The sequence below is a fragment of the Gavia stellata genome, chromosome 15 (genome assembly GCF_030936135.1).
Source record: "Gavia stellata isolate bGavSte3 chromosome 15, bGavSte3.hap2, whole genome shotgun sequence".
Classification (NCBI taxonomy): Eukaryota; Metazoa; Chordata; class Aves; order Gaviiformes; family Gaviidae; genus Gavia; species Gavia stellata.
In genome coordinates, this window is record NC_082608.1 from 3,493,204 (window position 1) to 3,510,807 (window position 17,604).

The 17,604-nt window shown below is 40.7% G+C and overlaps 1 protein-coding gene across 1 annotated transcript in view; it reads right to left on the reverse strand.

The window, feature by feature from the left end:
* Window positions 1–4,870: 4,870 nt before the first annotated feature.
* Window positions 4,871–17,604, reverse strand: part of SMPD3 (sphingomyelin phosphodiesterase 3) — a 32,648-nt gene continuing 19,914 nt past the window's right edge. The window contains exons 3-7 of the mRNA XM_009812904.2: window positions 16,372–16,527; window positions 12,981–13,070; window positions 12,055–12,118; window positions 6,448–6,610; window positions 4,871–4,972 (exon numbers count right to left, since the gene is read on the reverse strand). Of these exons, the coding sequence (XP_009811206.2) occupies window positions 4,871–4,972; window positions 6,448–6,610; window positions 12,055–12,118; window positions 12,981–13,070; window positions 16,372–16,527 (575 nt within the window). The remainder of the gene's footprint in view (window positions 4,973–6,447; window positions 6,611–12,054; window positions 12,119–12,980; window positions 13,071–16,371; window positions 16,528–17,604) is intronic.

The window sequence follows — 17,604 nt, forward strand, 5'->3', positions numbered from 1 at the left end:
ATTGCGTGAAGGTTGCGCACCTTGCAAACTGAGCAGGGTGTGTCTGCGCAGGGGAATGTCTGAGCAGTGGAGGCCAAGGTGGAGGGTGAGGTAAAAGCACTCATTTCTTGCACCCTTTATTTTCTGCAGATTCACTAGAACAGGCATAGCACAGCGAGACCATACTTGAGCCACCCACCAGACTGCATCTTAGAGTCAGGTTTCTGTTAGTGACATCAGACTCCACATCACAAAACCAGAAAAAGTGGACTGCACAGAATCATTTGAGCCTTGAAATTTTATTATCTTGTTTGCATCAACCAGTTATTCCTTTCAGCACCAATAAAAGACAAAAAACCCTCCCTATTGTTCAAAATACCTTGTTTTTATCAGGTCTGAGATTGTGGTTTTCTTGCAGGCAAAGAAACCAATGCAAATATTGAAATTTTTAATTTTTTTAATACATTTATAACAAAATGTCAGAAGGTGTGTGCTTACCATATAAAAACATTAGGTTCCAGAAGGATACAATACCGAAAAATCATTGAAATAAAAAAGGTTATTCTTATTATAGGATTTCTAAACCTCAGCAATAATACAAGTCTTTAAAAGCATCAAGATTATATTTAAAACAAGATGGCATGGAAAAATGAGACCTTCAGTAACAATTTGACCCTCGTTGTAATGGATGATAAAATTGGGAGTTTTTCAAAGTGCTTGAATTGTGTTTCTGTTCTCATCCTATAGTGCCAGGAGGAGGTAAAACGCTTCATTCCCGAGCTGCTGATATGTGCTGACACTGATGTGCTGCTGTGTGATCCCAGGGTAGCTCAGAGACCAAACTGGGGACAGTCAGATCGGCTTAATCTGGACCACCAAACAAAGGCCATTTTTAAAAAAATAAATCTTTATTGGAATTGCAGGTTCCTTAAATTGTACTGTCTTACCCAACAAGTAGGACTGAGGGTCTAGCCAGACTAGCTGAGAGTGCTTCTGGGACAAAACCTTGTAATACGAGCACATGACAGGTAAACTCGTTATACCAGATGGGTTTCTCTACAGCAGGCCATGCCTCAGAGGGCTGCAGGCTTCTCTTGGAGCCAGTCTGTGGTACGGTTTATGTTTGCTTGCTTTAGACAGCTTCTATTACACATCCAGTTTGTGATGGACTAAAACTAGCTGGCCACCACTTGGATTAGTTATAGTAAAGACTTTTTCACATGGCACGAAGCTGGACACTAGGCGTTACTACCCTGGTGCTCAGTGGCTGAGCTGTGGTGCAAAGCAAGTGGATCACGCATCCCTCAGACAAACAGTGCACAGATTAGCTGGCTCTGAATGTGCCCCAGAGGCTGTGTTCTGTAGGTTGGGTTTTTGAAGTGATCTAAAGGTACCAACTTTGTAAGGACCTGATATCCTTGAAACTTGTGGAAGTTCTTGGTTTTCGACTGCCCTCGTTTCTGTCTTTTGTTCACTTGTTCTAGAAGTGCTGTTGTAAAATGCAAATTGAACATGAGAAACAGAAGATGGTATCTAGCTTCTATAAACACAGATGATGCTTCATCTACAGTATCCCTGTTGAGTGGCAGTTATTAGGCCAAGAGTAGCGTTATCACCCGCTTCTTGAAGATACCTGAAATTCCTGTACAAAGTGGGGTAAGCATAGTTGAGTAAGCTTAACTCAGATGTCTTATATAATAAATTGGGTCATGCTATCCTTAAGCTAAGTGGGATTGACTTCTGAAAAAGCTATCCAGGGTTTGATTTCCTGGGCATGTTCTGCCCTCCCTCCCCTCTTGTTTTAAAATGCAAATATTCTAGTATTTAGACTATATCTAGTATATAGATAGTATCTGTCTAAGGCTTGTAGTGATCGATATCCTGCAGGTAGAGGCATTGTCTGACTGATTTTCTGTGAGCTACTATATGGAACTGCAGTAGTGGTGGTGTAGACAAAACTCATTTTTCTCCAGGGTGTTACTCTTCTGGAAAGGAAAGCCTGTTGGTTACAGTGTACCGGTACATAAGCTCTGAGACTCCGGCAAGCGTACCAAGGCATCAGAAGGCACAGGATCAATGCAAAAAACCCAGGAGCATCTGTACAGTGCTGCCACAATGCTGTACCTCCCAGCATCACTCTCTGGCAAAGTTAGATCCTTAAGACAGTAAATCAGGAACAACTACCCAGGCTGATTAAATATGTCTGTTGTTTGAAGAGAACATTTTACAACTATCCATTTCTTGATCACAGAGAAACTAAGAACATCAAAATCTAAACCAGTTTACTTTGAATTTGAAAAAATATTTCTCAATGTATCTCAAAAAGTTGACAAAAGTGCCTGGTTTTTAGTCAGCACAAAGCCACAGAACTAATTTAAAAGTAATTTAGACCATGTTAGTTTTACTATAAATAATGCAACATTGTTTGGCAGTAGTTTTATGCTTATATCCCACACAGTGTCAAATTCAGCTCCTGCAACTGATACTTAGTGAAGTTGATATCAAATTGTAAGTTACATTGTTAGGAAAGCTATTAAAAATACTGTACCTTATATTTCATCTTACTACTGAGAAATAGTTGCTGGACAGCACACAAATTGCTACTGATACTGTTTGTTTTTTTTAAAAAGGTTAATAAAATACAAGCAAGGTAGAAAATAGGATTAAAAGCATTGTTTCAGGTACAAGTCTTTCTGAATTGGGTGGAGAGATAAGAAACCAGAAAAACACATTGCACATATGTGCACCCTCTGTATAAAGAGAAACATACAAAGTGGGAAACTGGTGGTGCACTGGGATAGTACACTAAAGTCTCTGAGGCTGTAAACTTGAATTCCTAATTTTATCAAAGAGGGGAATCGAGTCTGGTTCCATTTTTGAGTCCCCATGGGTTACACTTGCAGACTACCCCATGGTTTGGCACAGTACACTTTTAAGAGGCAGTCTCTGCTGAAGGGACGCCAGGACTGGAAAATGAGGCATAAAACGTGTCAAGACCAGGCGCAGTGGGAGAGTGTGAGCAGTGGCCTACTACCTGCTTGGAATTAGCCAGTGCTGTTAGTCTAGTACTCTTACCAGTTTCTCTACTTGCAAAATCAGGCTGTTCTAAGTAGAAGTTCTGTTGTTTACTGTAGCTAATTAAGCCAGTACCAGAGACTGTGCAGACTGGGATTTCTAACTTAAATCTATTCTGATTTAGCTCAAGCTGATTCCTAGCAGGTGCAGACTAAACCAAACTAAGAGCATTGTCAGGAGTTTGTGGCCAGCGTAACTAAAACAGTTTACTTAATGGAGTAAGTATAAGTGTTAGATTAACTCTTCTCTTTTCAACACAGGGAATTGGTAATGGAAGAGGAAATAATGCTAAAATTGAACAGGAAGTGGGCAGAAGCAGCTAAGCATTGGTTAAAATGCAAGGGGCCTCATTGTTCTCCCAGCAACACAAACCCTTCTGAATTTAAATCCCTAAAAAAATGGCAAGTCTCCTTACAGACTGATTCTCAGCTTTTCCTTGTTTTTGTTATGGTTACAGAGGCTGGGCAGGTCAGGTCATGGGGATAAGATGGCAGAGGGGAGCCTCACGTTTAAAGCGCTGCAGTGGAAAGAACATATGAATTAGATGGCAAGACCCCTATTAGTCTGTGAGCGTGTAACAAATGGAGAATTGTCTCACAGACAAACAAACCCTCTGCTCATAGGACGTAGTTACCTGAGGCTGAGTCACAGATCTAGTCTCTAGTAGCTAGCCATGCTACGCTTTCCCTTTAAGTGTACTGATTCCTTTGGAAAATAGTTAGGCTATCCTGCCTTATCAACCATATGCTGTTTTATGCTTTTTCTCCCAAAATGTCACTTAGGTTTACTTTATATCTAGCATGCATTTTACAAGCTATTTCCCACTTATGCTTCCTAGCTAAGGCAGAATGTTGGCTCTGGTGTTACCAATAGTACTACAGGAATCTATTCACTCTACTGTAACATACATATCATCCCATACCATAATTCGGAACTGCCCCATGGATGGGACAGAAAGAAAAGACATTAAAGGGGAACTGTATTTCTTCTTAAGGGAATAAGCTGTGCTTAGAAAGCTAAAGGCCCAATTCTGGAGTCATTATTCAGACAAAACACTTCACAATTTCAGTGGGAACACAGTTGGAATAAGGGTAGAGCCGTGTTCTTAAAAGTCTTAATTCCAAATCTTTTAAGTATCCTCACACTGACAGGAAGATACCGGTCTGCGAATTGAACAGAGTTTTTGTTTGTTTTAAGGTCTATCTGTAATGACAGAAGGGTTTGCCAGTCCCAGAATGCCTTGCTTTGGCTGGTATATGATTTTTGAACTCACTTCCATTCTGATATTCCCCATGGTACCTTACTGACTATTTTATCTCAGAGTGGCATGCAGTGCGGGCGCATGCTACTGATGCAAGCACGCTACTACAACTTTAACAGGCTAAAAAAAGAAAAAAAAGCTTTAGCTTCTTAGTTATACAAAGAAATGATGCAAAAAACCATTGAGCAGCACTAACTCACAGACTAATTACAAACTAAATTGTGCTATATATTAGTATAAAAACATGTTTTAGTAAGAATGGCACTGGTTCAGAAGGAATTAGGACTTCCATCTTGGTTCCGTTCGGTCCACAGTGAAAGCATTGTAGTACAGGCCTGCCCTGTTGCCTGAGCAACTTGTGACAGTGGCTTTGGCCACAACCCCTTCCATTTCTTCCCTTTTTGTATCCGCCATTGTTGGTACGTTCTGGGAGTAGCCCGGGTCAGGTCTGGTCATCTTTCCTAACGTGGCACCAGAACAGTTCGTTCTTACCCTCTGATATTTTCTTAATATCATTAACGTTTCCCTCTTCCAATCTCTCAAAGCTGGTCAGTTTTAAGGGTCATCTTCTCCTGTAGACACCATCAGACGCATTGCTACTGGTAGGTGGTCTGTCAAGCCTGCTAACTGGGTAATAAAGCTGAACTCTTCCACTTCCTGCAGAAGGAAAACAAAAGTAAGAAAGAAAGAATTGGAAAACCGCACACCAGGACTCAGCTTTTATGCCTCTTCTTAGTTTACGCTGAACTACCTTACTGTATTAAGTAGATGTATGGGACCAGTCTAGTTTGGCTGGGCTATGGCAAACTATCTGCCACGCAAGGCATGTCAATGTGGTGCAGCTGGTGAGGTGAACCATTTATACGATACACAGTTGAACTAGTCTGGATGAAATCTGTTGCACCTTTTCTTCCCATTTACAGTAACATCTGTGTTGTTCCAGATGGACTTACCCGTAGTGCTGCAGTAGGTAATCCATGTGCGTAAGGAGGCACTCGCCTGGGAGGAGGGGCTGGCTGTACCACACTAGATGGAGCATGCAGCTAAAAAGGAAGCCTGTCTTCATTAGATTGAGGTGTTAAACTTCGTGGGAACTTAAGGCGATCAGGAACCCTGCTCCTCGCGTCTCGGAATTCCAGCCTTTGTTCTGGCAACATTTCATAAGACCAAATCAAAGTTCCGTAGGAAATACTGCGTGCTTCCCAGCTCTGAAACTGGATGGAGCAACCTTAACGCTCACTTGATGCAATGCAGTTGTCCCCTCCTACAAGCCAGGTACTTACTTTGCCAGTACTTCGGGCATTGCTTGCTGGAAGCACAGGTATTTTAGTTCTCTTTATGCTGCCAGCATGAGCCTTATCAAAGACCTAATTTGTCTCAAAACTGTTCAAATATTGGTTTTGTTGCCGTTTGTGCAAAATGTAAGATGGGTTTACCACACAGATGCGCCATGGGCATTTGTGCGTCTGAAACAGGAAGCCTTAAGAATTTATCTGCTAAGCCACTTGTGTCCACAGAGCGCACGCAAACAGAGCGCGGACCGATTGATCGGGGTATCCTGCACTAAGCTATGCTGAACTGCTCTACTGCCTGCTCTTCTGTGTGGTAAACAAGTGTGAATGAGTTTCTCATTTTCATCATGAAATTCTGTATAAGGTGAGGTCCTTACGCCAGGAAGCAGACAGCGCACTACAAGATCTCCCTCTGGTTAGTCCGTGTCAACTGCTGCCTGCGTATCACAGGCTTGTAACTTAGGTAGGTTTTCATAAGCATAATAAAAGAACATCCAGACACTCAAGAAGATTAAAAAATGTTCAGACTGCTGGCATGGAAAGCATCGGCCAAAACACTTAGTCTGGCAAAAGTTTTAAGGAATGGAAACAAGGGGTTTTGTTTGTTTGTTTTTGAAGAGCAGCGTATCTACCAGTGTTGCTACCAGAATCCCTAAACTCATCTTAAATTTGTTTATGTAATAGGTTTACAAACTCAGTACTTGCATGCAAAGTAGAAAATAGCAAAGCAGCAGGTTCTCCTTGGAGTATGAATCTGAACCCAAGCAGAACAGGCTGCAGTGCCATCCAGGCAAGTTTGCTGTGTGAGTTATGGCTCTTTTTCTCAACTCTGAAACTCACCACTTTCCATTCCAGATAGAGACCTTCTTCTGTATAGAGCATATAGTCAATCCTCCTCCCGTTCCCTTTCAATGATGCCTTCCTCCCCTTTTGACTGGAACTGTGGTTCTTGCTGGTGGGATAGACTAAGTATCCTTTCCTTCCTTCTTCACTTTCCAGCACCCTATTTCATTAAAAAACAAAACAAGCGCTTTCAATGTTTGCTCGTTCTGCCCCTTCGTGCATTATGCTGGATTCTCTCCAAATCCCCGGTAAGGGCAATGCCTGTCCAAAAAGACTGTTAAACTTGTAAAGCCCATCTTCTTCCAAATGTGTTTTCCAATAAGAGGCTGTACTACTGCTGAGAGTGCTCTTGCAGCCCCATGGTGGGTTTGGCATCACTGGTGCTCTACTTGTGGACCTACCCTTGTAGCCAGGAGAACAGACATCTGAGAGGAGGACCTTGCCTGCCTCCTATCTGTAGTATATTGCAGCCCGCAGCCCCTCCGTTGATTTCCAGTGCTGCTGAATCCAGCAGAGGAGGAAGCTGTTCCATGGATTACTTTAGAACAAACCTGAGTACTTTGATACAAACCTCTCCATTCTGGTCAGAGCAACTCCTTCTGAAATTAAGACAACCAGCTTTCCAGACAGGGTGTGGATGAGGAATGGTTTTCAGGAGCACACATTTGGGCTTGTGGCAGTTGGTTTTGAGCAAGCCTCAGCATCAGATCACTGTGTCTTGGACCCTGAGCTCTTACTTCACTAGCAAGGACAGCCTAATTTATTTGATTCCTGTATGTGACACTCACTCTTCAAACTCCTCTAGAGATGGACTTGCTCAGCGGGTGTGTTAGTACTGCCCCCATCTTCCATGGAGATTACCCAGCCCAAGACCACATACAGAAGCAGTCAAAATTAAGAATCTGTTTTCTAGGTACCAGTCTTGTGTTCAAGCAAGTAAGCTGCACCTCTCCCATTAAAATTTTTAGTTTGGGTGCTTAAACCTTTAACAGTAGGTTTTATACAGAAGACTATTGAGGACCTGAGCAACTTGATCTAACTTTGAAGTTAGCTGCTTTGAACGTGACTTTGGACCAGATAACCCACAAAGGTCCCTGTCGCTCTATTTTTACAATAATTCGATGTTGCTGTGTTGTTGTGTTGTTCTGCTGTTGTATTGGATATGAGAGGAAACTTGGTTTACCGTCTCGTATTCTATTTAAAAGGCTTACCAAAGGAGTGCTGCAGGCAACAGACACAACCGTGCATGCAAAAGCAGGAGCTGCAGACGGTAACTGCATGTGTAGGCTGTTGCCCAGCCAGCTAATATGAAGTACAACTGCAGCTGGTTCGCATGATTAACTGTGCACGCAGAGAGGGACAGATCAGGTTGTGGTTTTGCTATCTGGCTCAAAACACAAACAAACTACTTTCAAAACCACCTCCTTGAAAATCATTTTCCTTTACTTACCTGCCAAAACCTGAGCTCAAGGTTCTGTGGTTTTCCTTGTAAGAGTTGATTACGCCATTAAGCTACATCATCAACTGTTGCAGGAGAAACACTGAGCCATGAACTTGGGTCCTAGCAGGTAAAAAGCCTGTAATTTCACCTTGGAAAAAAATAAGCTATTTTTGATCACCCAGTTTTTAAGACTTGACTTTGGATGGGCTTGGGTTTAAGAATTTTTTAATGCACGCATGTGAGAGTACAGAATGAAGGAAGAACAAGAGACAAACACCAGACTCCTGTGATGTGTTTTAATGTTTGAGACCCAAATGGTTTCTTTGTCAAATTTTGTCTCTTTGGAAGGATCTGAATGGAGGCAGAGGGGACACAGCACTTGCTACAGTTGATTAGGTCTCAGTAGTGTTATAATCTGTAAGTTTGGGTCAGTTGGTACACCCAAGAATTACTTTATGTGCCTTCAAATGACAATGATAAAATTCTGGTCATACAGTTATTCAATCAGAACTTTTCTTAATCCCCTTTGGACTTAGTGAGGTATTGAAGGTTCTTAGAGCATATTGTAACCAGTTTATGAAAGTAAGCTTCCTTTTATATATTATTCAGGTTTAGACTGTCATCTAGTAACTCACATTAAGTTAGCTCGCTGTCTGCACCCCGTTTGCAAGCTGAATCTACAAAAAGTTACTGCAAACGATACACTTCCTGAAATTCTTTTCCTAGGTTGAAGAAAGCAAGCTCTTTGATGGGACTGACCTCTTTCAAAAATTGTATTTATATTTGGCAAAGCTAATTAAGTAACAAAGTAGAAGAAACTGCTGATTAGCGCTGCAGAACTACTGCAAAAAAATCTTATTTGCATTAACTTAAAAGATGAATTTGTTTTAGCTTCAATTATGTCCTTTTAAAAGTCTGTGAATGCTGGGTATTCACTTAACCTGTGCCACTGCTCATGGAAGGGAAATGTTAATTTCAAATACATGAGGAAAACGAATTGTAAATGTGCATGCATCTGCTTCTGACTAAAACTTGTACCACTTTGTACGCAGTGGTTTGCTGTTCGTCTCTACAGGAAGTAGACACAAGTACTGGATATCTGGCTATGCCGTGCTAGCAGTTTAATGCTAACAATTTAAGTGAATGTAGCTAATTGTGACTGAGTTGCACAACTAAACCTGAATTTTGTCAGAATAATTGGCTTAATTCATAGGACACAAAGAAAGGGGGGATAAAAAGTAATTGGAACTTTATTTTTTCCTTGAAAGATTTTCAGTCCCAAGTAACTCTGAAGTTTAAGTATGACAATTCTGTCACGCAGCCCTCTGGCCGACTGTTTGTTGTAGTGCTGACTGTAGCTGCAGTGAGCAAAGGAGCATGAAGAGCAGCACGTGTAAGGGAGCCATAAAGCAAAACTTATTCCCTCAACATAAAGCTTGAGGGACTGTCTCTCATGCAGGTGAGAAGCACCCCAGTTAAGGAGGACTTTTCTGACAGGCGTGGCAGCCTGTCGCCCAGAATTGTGGGCCATGGTCCAGCAGTGGAAGCTGGAAAAATTTGCACTTAAGTCTTGTTTCTTAGCTCTGCTGTAATGTGCTTTCCTGTGCTCAACTCGATTCAGGGTTTAGAAACGAAAATGGGCTTACTGCAGTGTTCTGCTTGAAGGTGACAGTCATCTTTGAGATGAGATTATTTGTGTGCATTTCACAAAGCCCTTCTGAGCAGAAGCTTGTGCGGCTTCCAGCACTGTGGCAGGGCCCAGACTGTTACATCTAGTTTATTAATTGTTCTATAATTAGAAATGACTTGCTTGTTATTTGTACCAAGTATGTTCTTCTAGTCTGATGTTTTACATATGCTGTAGTTAACATGAAAGAGATATTTCAGAACTAGTTGTTCTGCTGCTTTTATGGCCTAATTAGTTTAGTAATGTGAACTGCTTAATTTTATTTATAAACTAGAGAAGAGTGCTGATGAAGAAATAATTATCTGGATAGCTTACATTGCCAATTTAAATGTCTGTAAGGCTTGATCAAGGTTTATTATTGGAAAATTTGAGAATGGATCAATTTTAGGCTGTACCCGGTTTTGCTGTGTATATGAATGATGCTCATTAGCTAGACAGTGCTCCGTAGCTTCAGTGCTATTTAACATTTAAATGTCATTAAAGCCCAGATTCCATTAATGGCTTTAAATTTTACTGAACTTACCAGCAATTTTTATGTTTATCAGTCCCTTGCAGAGATGGGAGGACAGGCTCTCTTGGCCTCTCGTGGAAGCGATGGTTCCTCTACTATACAAGTACATCTACACAACATACACATGCAGATCCCCATTTTCCTGCAGATCTGCATAAAAAGCTAGTGGAAATTCTGGTCTAATAGAGGGTTTTTTCATCAGTTTAAGAGAATTACAACGTATTGCAGAAAACTGAAAGCCACATTTAGTAGGCAAAAAGTCTTACTTAGATTCTGTTACCAACACTCAAGAATATTTTCCAGTTATCTCACCCTGAGGTGCTGTACATACACAGAGGTAGTGGAAGTAATACTCTTAAATCTTTATTGATCATTTGATGGCTCTTTATCTATCAGTCATGTATTTGGCAGTGGAACTTAATTGCTGAATACAAGTAACTCTTCGGGGAATTAAACAAAATACCCCAAAAGTAATTTGGTGACAGATTGTCTCAAGGCTGCTTGAAAACACAGGGTTTTTTGGGTTTTGGGCGTGTTTTAAAATTTTTTTTAATTTTTTTTTTTTTTAAAAAAGCTCCAAGCCTGCTCTTGGAACCATAAAATAGAATGTTACACCCACATACAGATTTGCATTTGCAAACTTGATTGTAGGGCCAAATTACCTTACTTTCGCTTTCCAGAAATCCCTTTCACGTGTACCAAATCCATGTTTTGAACACGTGAATAGAAATACCTAGAAATTTTGCAGGCTCTTGAATGGGCAGAGCGTGACTTGCTGTAAGAAATCCTTATTCTGAATATAAACTAAACCCAGACCTTATGTCTAGAATTCAATTTCTTTGTTCCAAACTGATACAAAGACGACGTCAAGGGGTAGCCTCGCCTAACGCATTCAACTAAGTGCCCATCTATACCATGCAGTGTACTGTACTTTGTGAGTAAAAATGCCAACATAAACTGTGCCTATACACTGTACCGTTTCCATTATGGGTGTTAACTGAAGCATCTGCACAGACTCATTAATTCAAATAATTTTACCTCCTCAGTATATTTTGGTAATGAACAGCTAGAACCTATTTCATAGTTAGTCATGATGATAACATATTTAGTCCATTAAACTAGCCTTCAGGGTAGGGTAGGTGCACAAAGGATTATCATTCATTAAGTGCTGCTCTAAAATGTACAAAGCTTATCAATTTCTCTCCACTGGCATATTGTTTAACAAACAGTACAGGTATTCAAGAAATTTATCTTAACACTTCTGCAAATTAAGGGTTTTTTTTAATTTCTCATAAGTCCATTAGCTCAATCCAAAGAAAGATACCTGTTTCTCAATATCAAACACTCCTTAAAAGTAATGCTGCACTGGTGTCACTGATAGATATTAAGCCATACTCCTAGTTATGTCTGATGTGCTATTTAATGCCTCTCTATATTTATGAACTTGCTTTTTTAGGTGTATGGAATTCTGCAAGCTTTCTAGAATGGGTAATTAGTTGTTGGGTTGGGGGTGGTGTTTTAAACTTTATGGGTTTTTTATTTGAGGAAAACTACATTTCCTTTTGTTGCTGCCCTTTACAGGGCCATGACCACAGAACCAGCTGCCTGCAGAAAGACTTCTGGACAAGCTGCCGCGTACCCTCTTCGGTAGCGCTCGGAGTTTCTTGTCCTATGGGCCTGTGCAGGTAGGACCAACTCTAGAGACACAAAAGCACTGACTGCAGTCGCTCTCATCTCTTCACCCACTGAAGACAACTCTATTAGACTTACAGAAGCAGCCACTCTTCCTTCCCTTTTTTTCCTCTTCCCCAAGTTACCCCTGAGTAAAAAATTATGTTTCGTTGTTTTTTGGTTTTTTTACAGTCCATAAAACACCCCTCAATTTGTGAAATGTTAAATAGCAAGCAATGAACTGGCTTTTTAGGGAATTGTCTAAAGCACGTGGGAGGATTAGGAATTGCATACTTCTGTAGGTTATCTGGAGTGCACACTTCTTCATCATACAGTCCTTCAGGATCCAGCAGGGTACCTGTGAACAGAAAGGGAGATGTGACTGTCCCAGCACACTTCCCATGACTTGCCTCTCGGGAAGCTCAGGCGGGCACGGGTGTGTAAAGACAGCATCCTTGGGGGGGTGCGGGGACCGCTCTGACTGCAAGCACTTTGTGTCTACTTCTCTTCTATCCAGACCTCCCTACCGCCTGCCATCTTCCAAAACGCTGCCTCTGCCCTTCCAGTTCCTCAGCCCCAATGTCTCGTTTTTTTGTTTTTCTGCTACAACTGAGTAAAGCAACGTTATTAAACAGTTGCACATTCTTACCTTTAGTACCTTCACATCTATAATTGCTCCTCTAGCAAAAGTCTAACTCCTGATCTAAAAATTCACCAAGTTCAACTGAGTTTCACCAGGTTATGAGTATCTCGGAGTTCCATGAAATCTTTTATAAGATGAACCCCACAAGTTCGTAGTGTTATTGAATTGCTTTGTTACATCCTCACAGTATTTACGGAACACCAGATGGAACATTCTGATCATAAGCTGCAGGCTTTCACAGCATGTAGAAAGTACAGAAACAATAATTTGGCTTCCCCCCCTGCCCCAAGTAATCTAGAGATTATTTTTAAAGTACAATAGATGTGGGAAGGCATTCAAGTAGCTTGATGCCTAAGTTCTAGAATGTGGACTGAAGTTTGAGATCTCTGGTTCTTAATTATAATTCAACAAGACACTGTTAAGTTTTATAAAATATACGTACAGAAATACGCCTTGTAAATACCTGGTCTCCACCAAATTCTTACTGCCAGTTAGCTGAACTACCTGCTGCTTATAGATGCCGTGTGAGTGACAGACAAGTAAATGTTCACACACCAATAGCTAGAGAAGGTCTTACCAATTGCCCATGGTTTATCCTCCCCAGGACCAATTCGACATGGGTCTTTGTAGTGTGTAAACAGAGAGTGCTGTTGCTCCAGCTTGTCCTCTGCAGGGAAAGAACAAGCCCAAGAAAAGGCACATCAGCTACGTGTTGTGAACCTGTGGACAGCTGTGTGTTCTGCTGCAACAGAAAAGGCAAGTCCTCCTTCCTACTCGGTATACGTATAGAGGGTGGATTTGAACCAGTTCAGTATAGCTTTACTGCACAGCAATATCTTCTCTTGATTAGAAATTCCAACAAATGCTTGCTACTAACAGTGCTTTCCTACAAAATCTTTTCATAGAAAGTCATTTCTGGTAGTTTCTAGCTGTAAACTGAAGTGAAGGTTTCCCAACATACTTCCTTACCCTGCCATTGACATTGCATTGCTTACACTGGTACAAAACCCTTGTTGAGATAGTCCAGTTCTCCATTGTATGATCTGACTTCACAGTGTAAATGGCTGTTTGTGGGTGCTTAAATGTATATATACACCCACAAGTTTGAAGATACGGGTTTGTGCTTTACATGCTTCGGAAGAATTCACTGAATGTTTTCCAAACTATAGTAGATAAGAGAAAGGACAGGCAGTTGATAATTTGCTTGGGATATTACCTAAAGCATTAAAGCCATTCTAAACATAATCAGCATGACCTATCTAAGATGATAGATTAAAATTTTGTTGTGATTAATTTGCAACTGTGGCACTGATAGTGACGAGTCACAGCTGGTGAGACAAACTTAACCCATCTGACTGGAAGGCTTTTTATCTTACGCTAAAAGGTTTAAAAACATAATAGACTTTTACACAAGTCAGTCCAAAGCAACCTGACAATAAGTAACTTTCAAATAATGTTCCCACTAAGTGTGAATTCACTTATGAATGTTGTCATAATGTTCTGTAAAGCTGGAGGGAAGACTTGAGTTGCAGAAAATATGTCATAAGCATAAGGTTGCCCATGGACCTGGAGATCTTTGAAAACTGTACTGTCAATATATCTAAGAGGAGGAGCTTGATACTCACTGAAACATTAATTACTTGTGTGTCAGTCTGTGGAGTGGGAAAGAATACAGAAAAATCATACACAGAGTTGCAGGAAGCTGATTATCTGATTAAGAAAAAAATGTTAAATTCTCTGCAATGCTAACAAATGTCTCTGAAACAATGAGTACTGTGAAAATGGAGGAGAAAAATTTAAACATTGCATTCATCTTGCTTAGTGCATAAGGAAAGAAAGCAATCTAAAAATAAAAAATGAAATAGCCAGCTTAATTTCAGTTTCCAGTGAATTTTAAAGGGGATGTAAATAAGCTGCAGAGACGGCAAAAATAAAATGTTTTTTATAACCTACTTTTCAGTCCTCTTTAGTAGTGGTTGCAATATTTACAACTATTACTTGCAAAAGCAAATAGTTGTTTTTACTTTTGCTTTAAAAAGACAGGTCACAACAGCATTAATTATACTATCTACTTGTGCAAGATCTTGGTTAGAGTGCCAAAGCTGCTCGGGTAGAGAACACTGCCCGTATGTTCCACCTCAGCTTCACTCCCGTCTCTCTCCCTGTGCTGCACGGCCCCACTCACTTTCCATTTGTGATCTGACTCTGCCGTCTCCCCTTTGCTATGCAGCAGATTGTTTATTTCCTCGATGGACATCTTTGCCTCCAGGCCACTCCGTCCATCCAACAGTATCGCAAATGAAACAGTCAAATCACAGCGATGCGTCCATTTGTATCCCCCAGCTTCTGTCCCTTCATCGGGACTGCTGCAGTTGCCTCCTCAGCCTGTCTGTGTAGCAGCTTGGCTCGCTGAAGACCTGTTATTGACCACATTTCTTCCTTCCTTCCTTCCCTAAAAACTCACTACCACTGCTACTGTTATATTTTATCCTAATACGTGTTTGTTTAACTACAGTATCCTGTAGCCATTACCATTTACTGTTCACCTGCACAGTGCGTAATGGATTCTTCTACCAGTCGGAGCACTTGCCAGCACCTTCTCTGACTGTTCTGACTTGACTTTGGATCAGAGAGTTGTGACGGATTTATTTTTTGTACGTACGAGCTAGAAATGAACAATAGAACGGCTGTGGTTTGGGTTGATGGTCTTTTCTACCCAATTAAATGTTTCTCCAACTTTGCTAAAATCTTCCATTGTAAGTGTCTGATAAAAGTCATGAGATTAGAAAATACTAGTTATTTTTGAGATCAGATGACGCTTGCTTTTTGTTTCTTAAAATTATTTTTGGTACTGTGGTTGCTCTCAGCCTCAGTTACCTAGGCTTCTTGTGAAGGCTACAGAATTCACACTAGATGCTGTTCACAGATTCACCTGCTGATCCACAAACTCTGGTCTGAGTTGCTGAATCCCACTTTGAAAGCTGCAGCCTGAGCTCACCGGTATGCTGCACATCTCCCTGGTAGCACAGCACAGAGGAAATCCCTCTGATTGATGAACCCTGCTCCCTGTACCTGTCTTGTGCTCTTTCTATCTCAGCGCTTCACTTTTGGCCCAGTCACGCAAAGGGCCTTTTAGCCATCAGCCTTGCGGCAGGCTGGCTGTTGGGCACTGCTGAGCCGTTTGCCAGCTCCAAACCGGCAGAGTCGACTGCCATCGTATAAGGCCAGCAAGGAGCTCTGCTGGATGCCTGAGCTGTAGCAAGCGGGAAGGCAGAGAGGATACACAAACACAATGCTCTGCACTCTGTGTTGGCAATTTAACTGTTAACAGAGCATAATATTTATGTTTGGAAAAGGCTACCACCTCTGTGAACTTTCACGCATTAGTTATGGTTTTGTGGAGTTCTTTTTCTGGTACCCCAAATACAGAAAAAAAATATTAAAAATTTATTAAAATAAACCAGAAATACACAGCATCGGTTATTTTTTCCAAGACTGATTCAGCAATGTTTAGTTCTCTCTGCAGCATTAATCTCCTATGTTTGTGTACATGCACTATCAAATTATTTTTAACTGCACGAATTTACTTTTTCTCCACAAAAAACCCATAACATACCTATCTGTCTTTAGTAACTAAAATTCTAGGACAATAGATGTCTACCTAATTCAAGTAAAGCTAAATCACTGGATCTGTCCTCATTATTGCTACCGCGAGTCACAAATTACTGCCCTTCGTGCCTTAAAAAACATCATGCTTAATACATCAACAGAACTTGTAAGTGTGAGCTACTCTCCTTGGCTTATCTCAAGGCTAGTACCTATTATTTCAGACCTATCTGTAGCAATTAAGTCTTTCAGTGGAAGAGCCCATCCCAACTTTGTATACTGCTGTAACCCACAGGAATCAAGAACTTTCCTGTTCCTTTTCCGAATAGGTAGACACCAGGAAAAGGAAAACCTTGTCTTACCAGAGGAGCAGTTATCGAAGTTGAGATCTCCACAGATGACATCAAAAGCCACCAGCTCCTCTGGATTGGCTGTACTGGAGGAGGAGGTAGATTTTCTGAATTCAGACAGCCAATCTTGAAGCATATCCAGTTGCTCACATCGAACAGTAGTATCTCCTGTAGCAAACAAACAAACAAACAAAAAACCAAAACAAAAAGTGAGACCTCCTTTTAGCATGCTACTCTGCCACAGATTAGTTGCTAAGCTATTGCTAGACATCTTGAGAAAAAGGGTGCAAGATAAAAAATGGTGTGGCTAACGGTACACTCAGTACATGATGAAGTTCATTAGGAACCACACTTTTTGATGATTTAAATAGCTCCTTCTGGAATCAATCAATACTAGGCACGTCTGAAGAAATAAGATGACAAGGCGTCCGTGCTGCAGCCAACCACCCAAATTGGTGATGTTTCTAGCTACAGGAGGAGGATGATCTGATGTACTATGCTTAGAAGCTGGAGTTCAAAGTTAAAATCCTACTTCAGAGAAAACTGGACAGCATGTTCTGAGGTTAAACCACTTGATCTTGCTTTGCTTTGCTTTCTAATTTTTTAAAATGAAAAGTTTAACTTTCAAGTGTTATTAGTAAATATACATCAATGGTAAATTCAACTTACTCGTACTGTAGTAGTCCATCCAAGGAAGGGTTCTATTTGTGGTCAAGTAAGAATGCCTAAACAGAAGTATTTTTTCGTATTTTTAAAGGTATGTGTAAATACAGGTTTAGGTAGGCAGTACTTCAGAAACAGAGAGCCAGACAGATCCTTTTCACTAGTTGCGGGGAAGTTAACGCTAGGCTATGTGTGCTGAGGATGTGCCCCCGTTTTACTGGAGTGATATGAAAGGGTTGAGATTGATTGGTTGCTAAGTATTTTTTGTTTGTGAAACCATCTGATGCATAAAACAGCTCTATAATTATAGCAACCAACCACACTTAAATTTAAGCACATTAGGTGATGTGAAGTCTAAGAAAAAATTAATTACTGGCTCTCTTAAAATGATTACAGCAAAAGCTTGATGTGGGGAAAGGAGCAGGAAGAGACACATTCTAGAAATAGATTGTTTACCTAGAAATAATTGTTTACCATATTGTCTTTCCTTTCCTTTTGTTTTCATAGTACCTATAGTTAACAGTTAAGATTTTGCTTGTTTCAGACTTGAAATGACATGTCAAGTCAGAACAACATGACTTT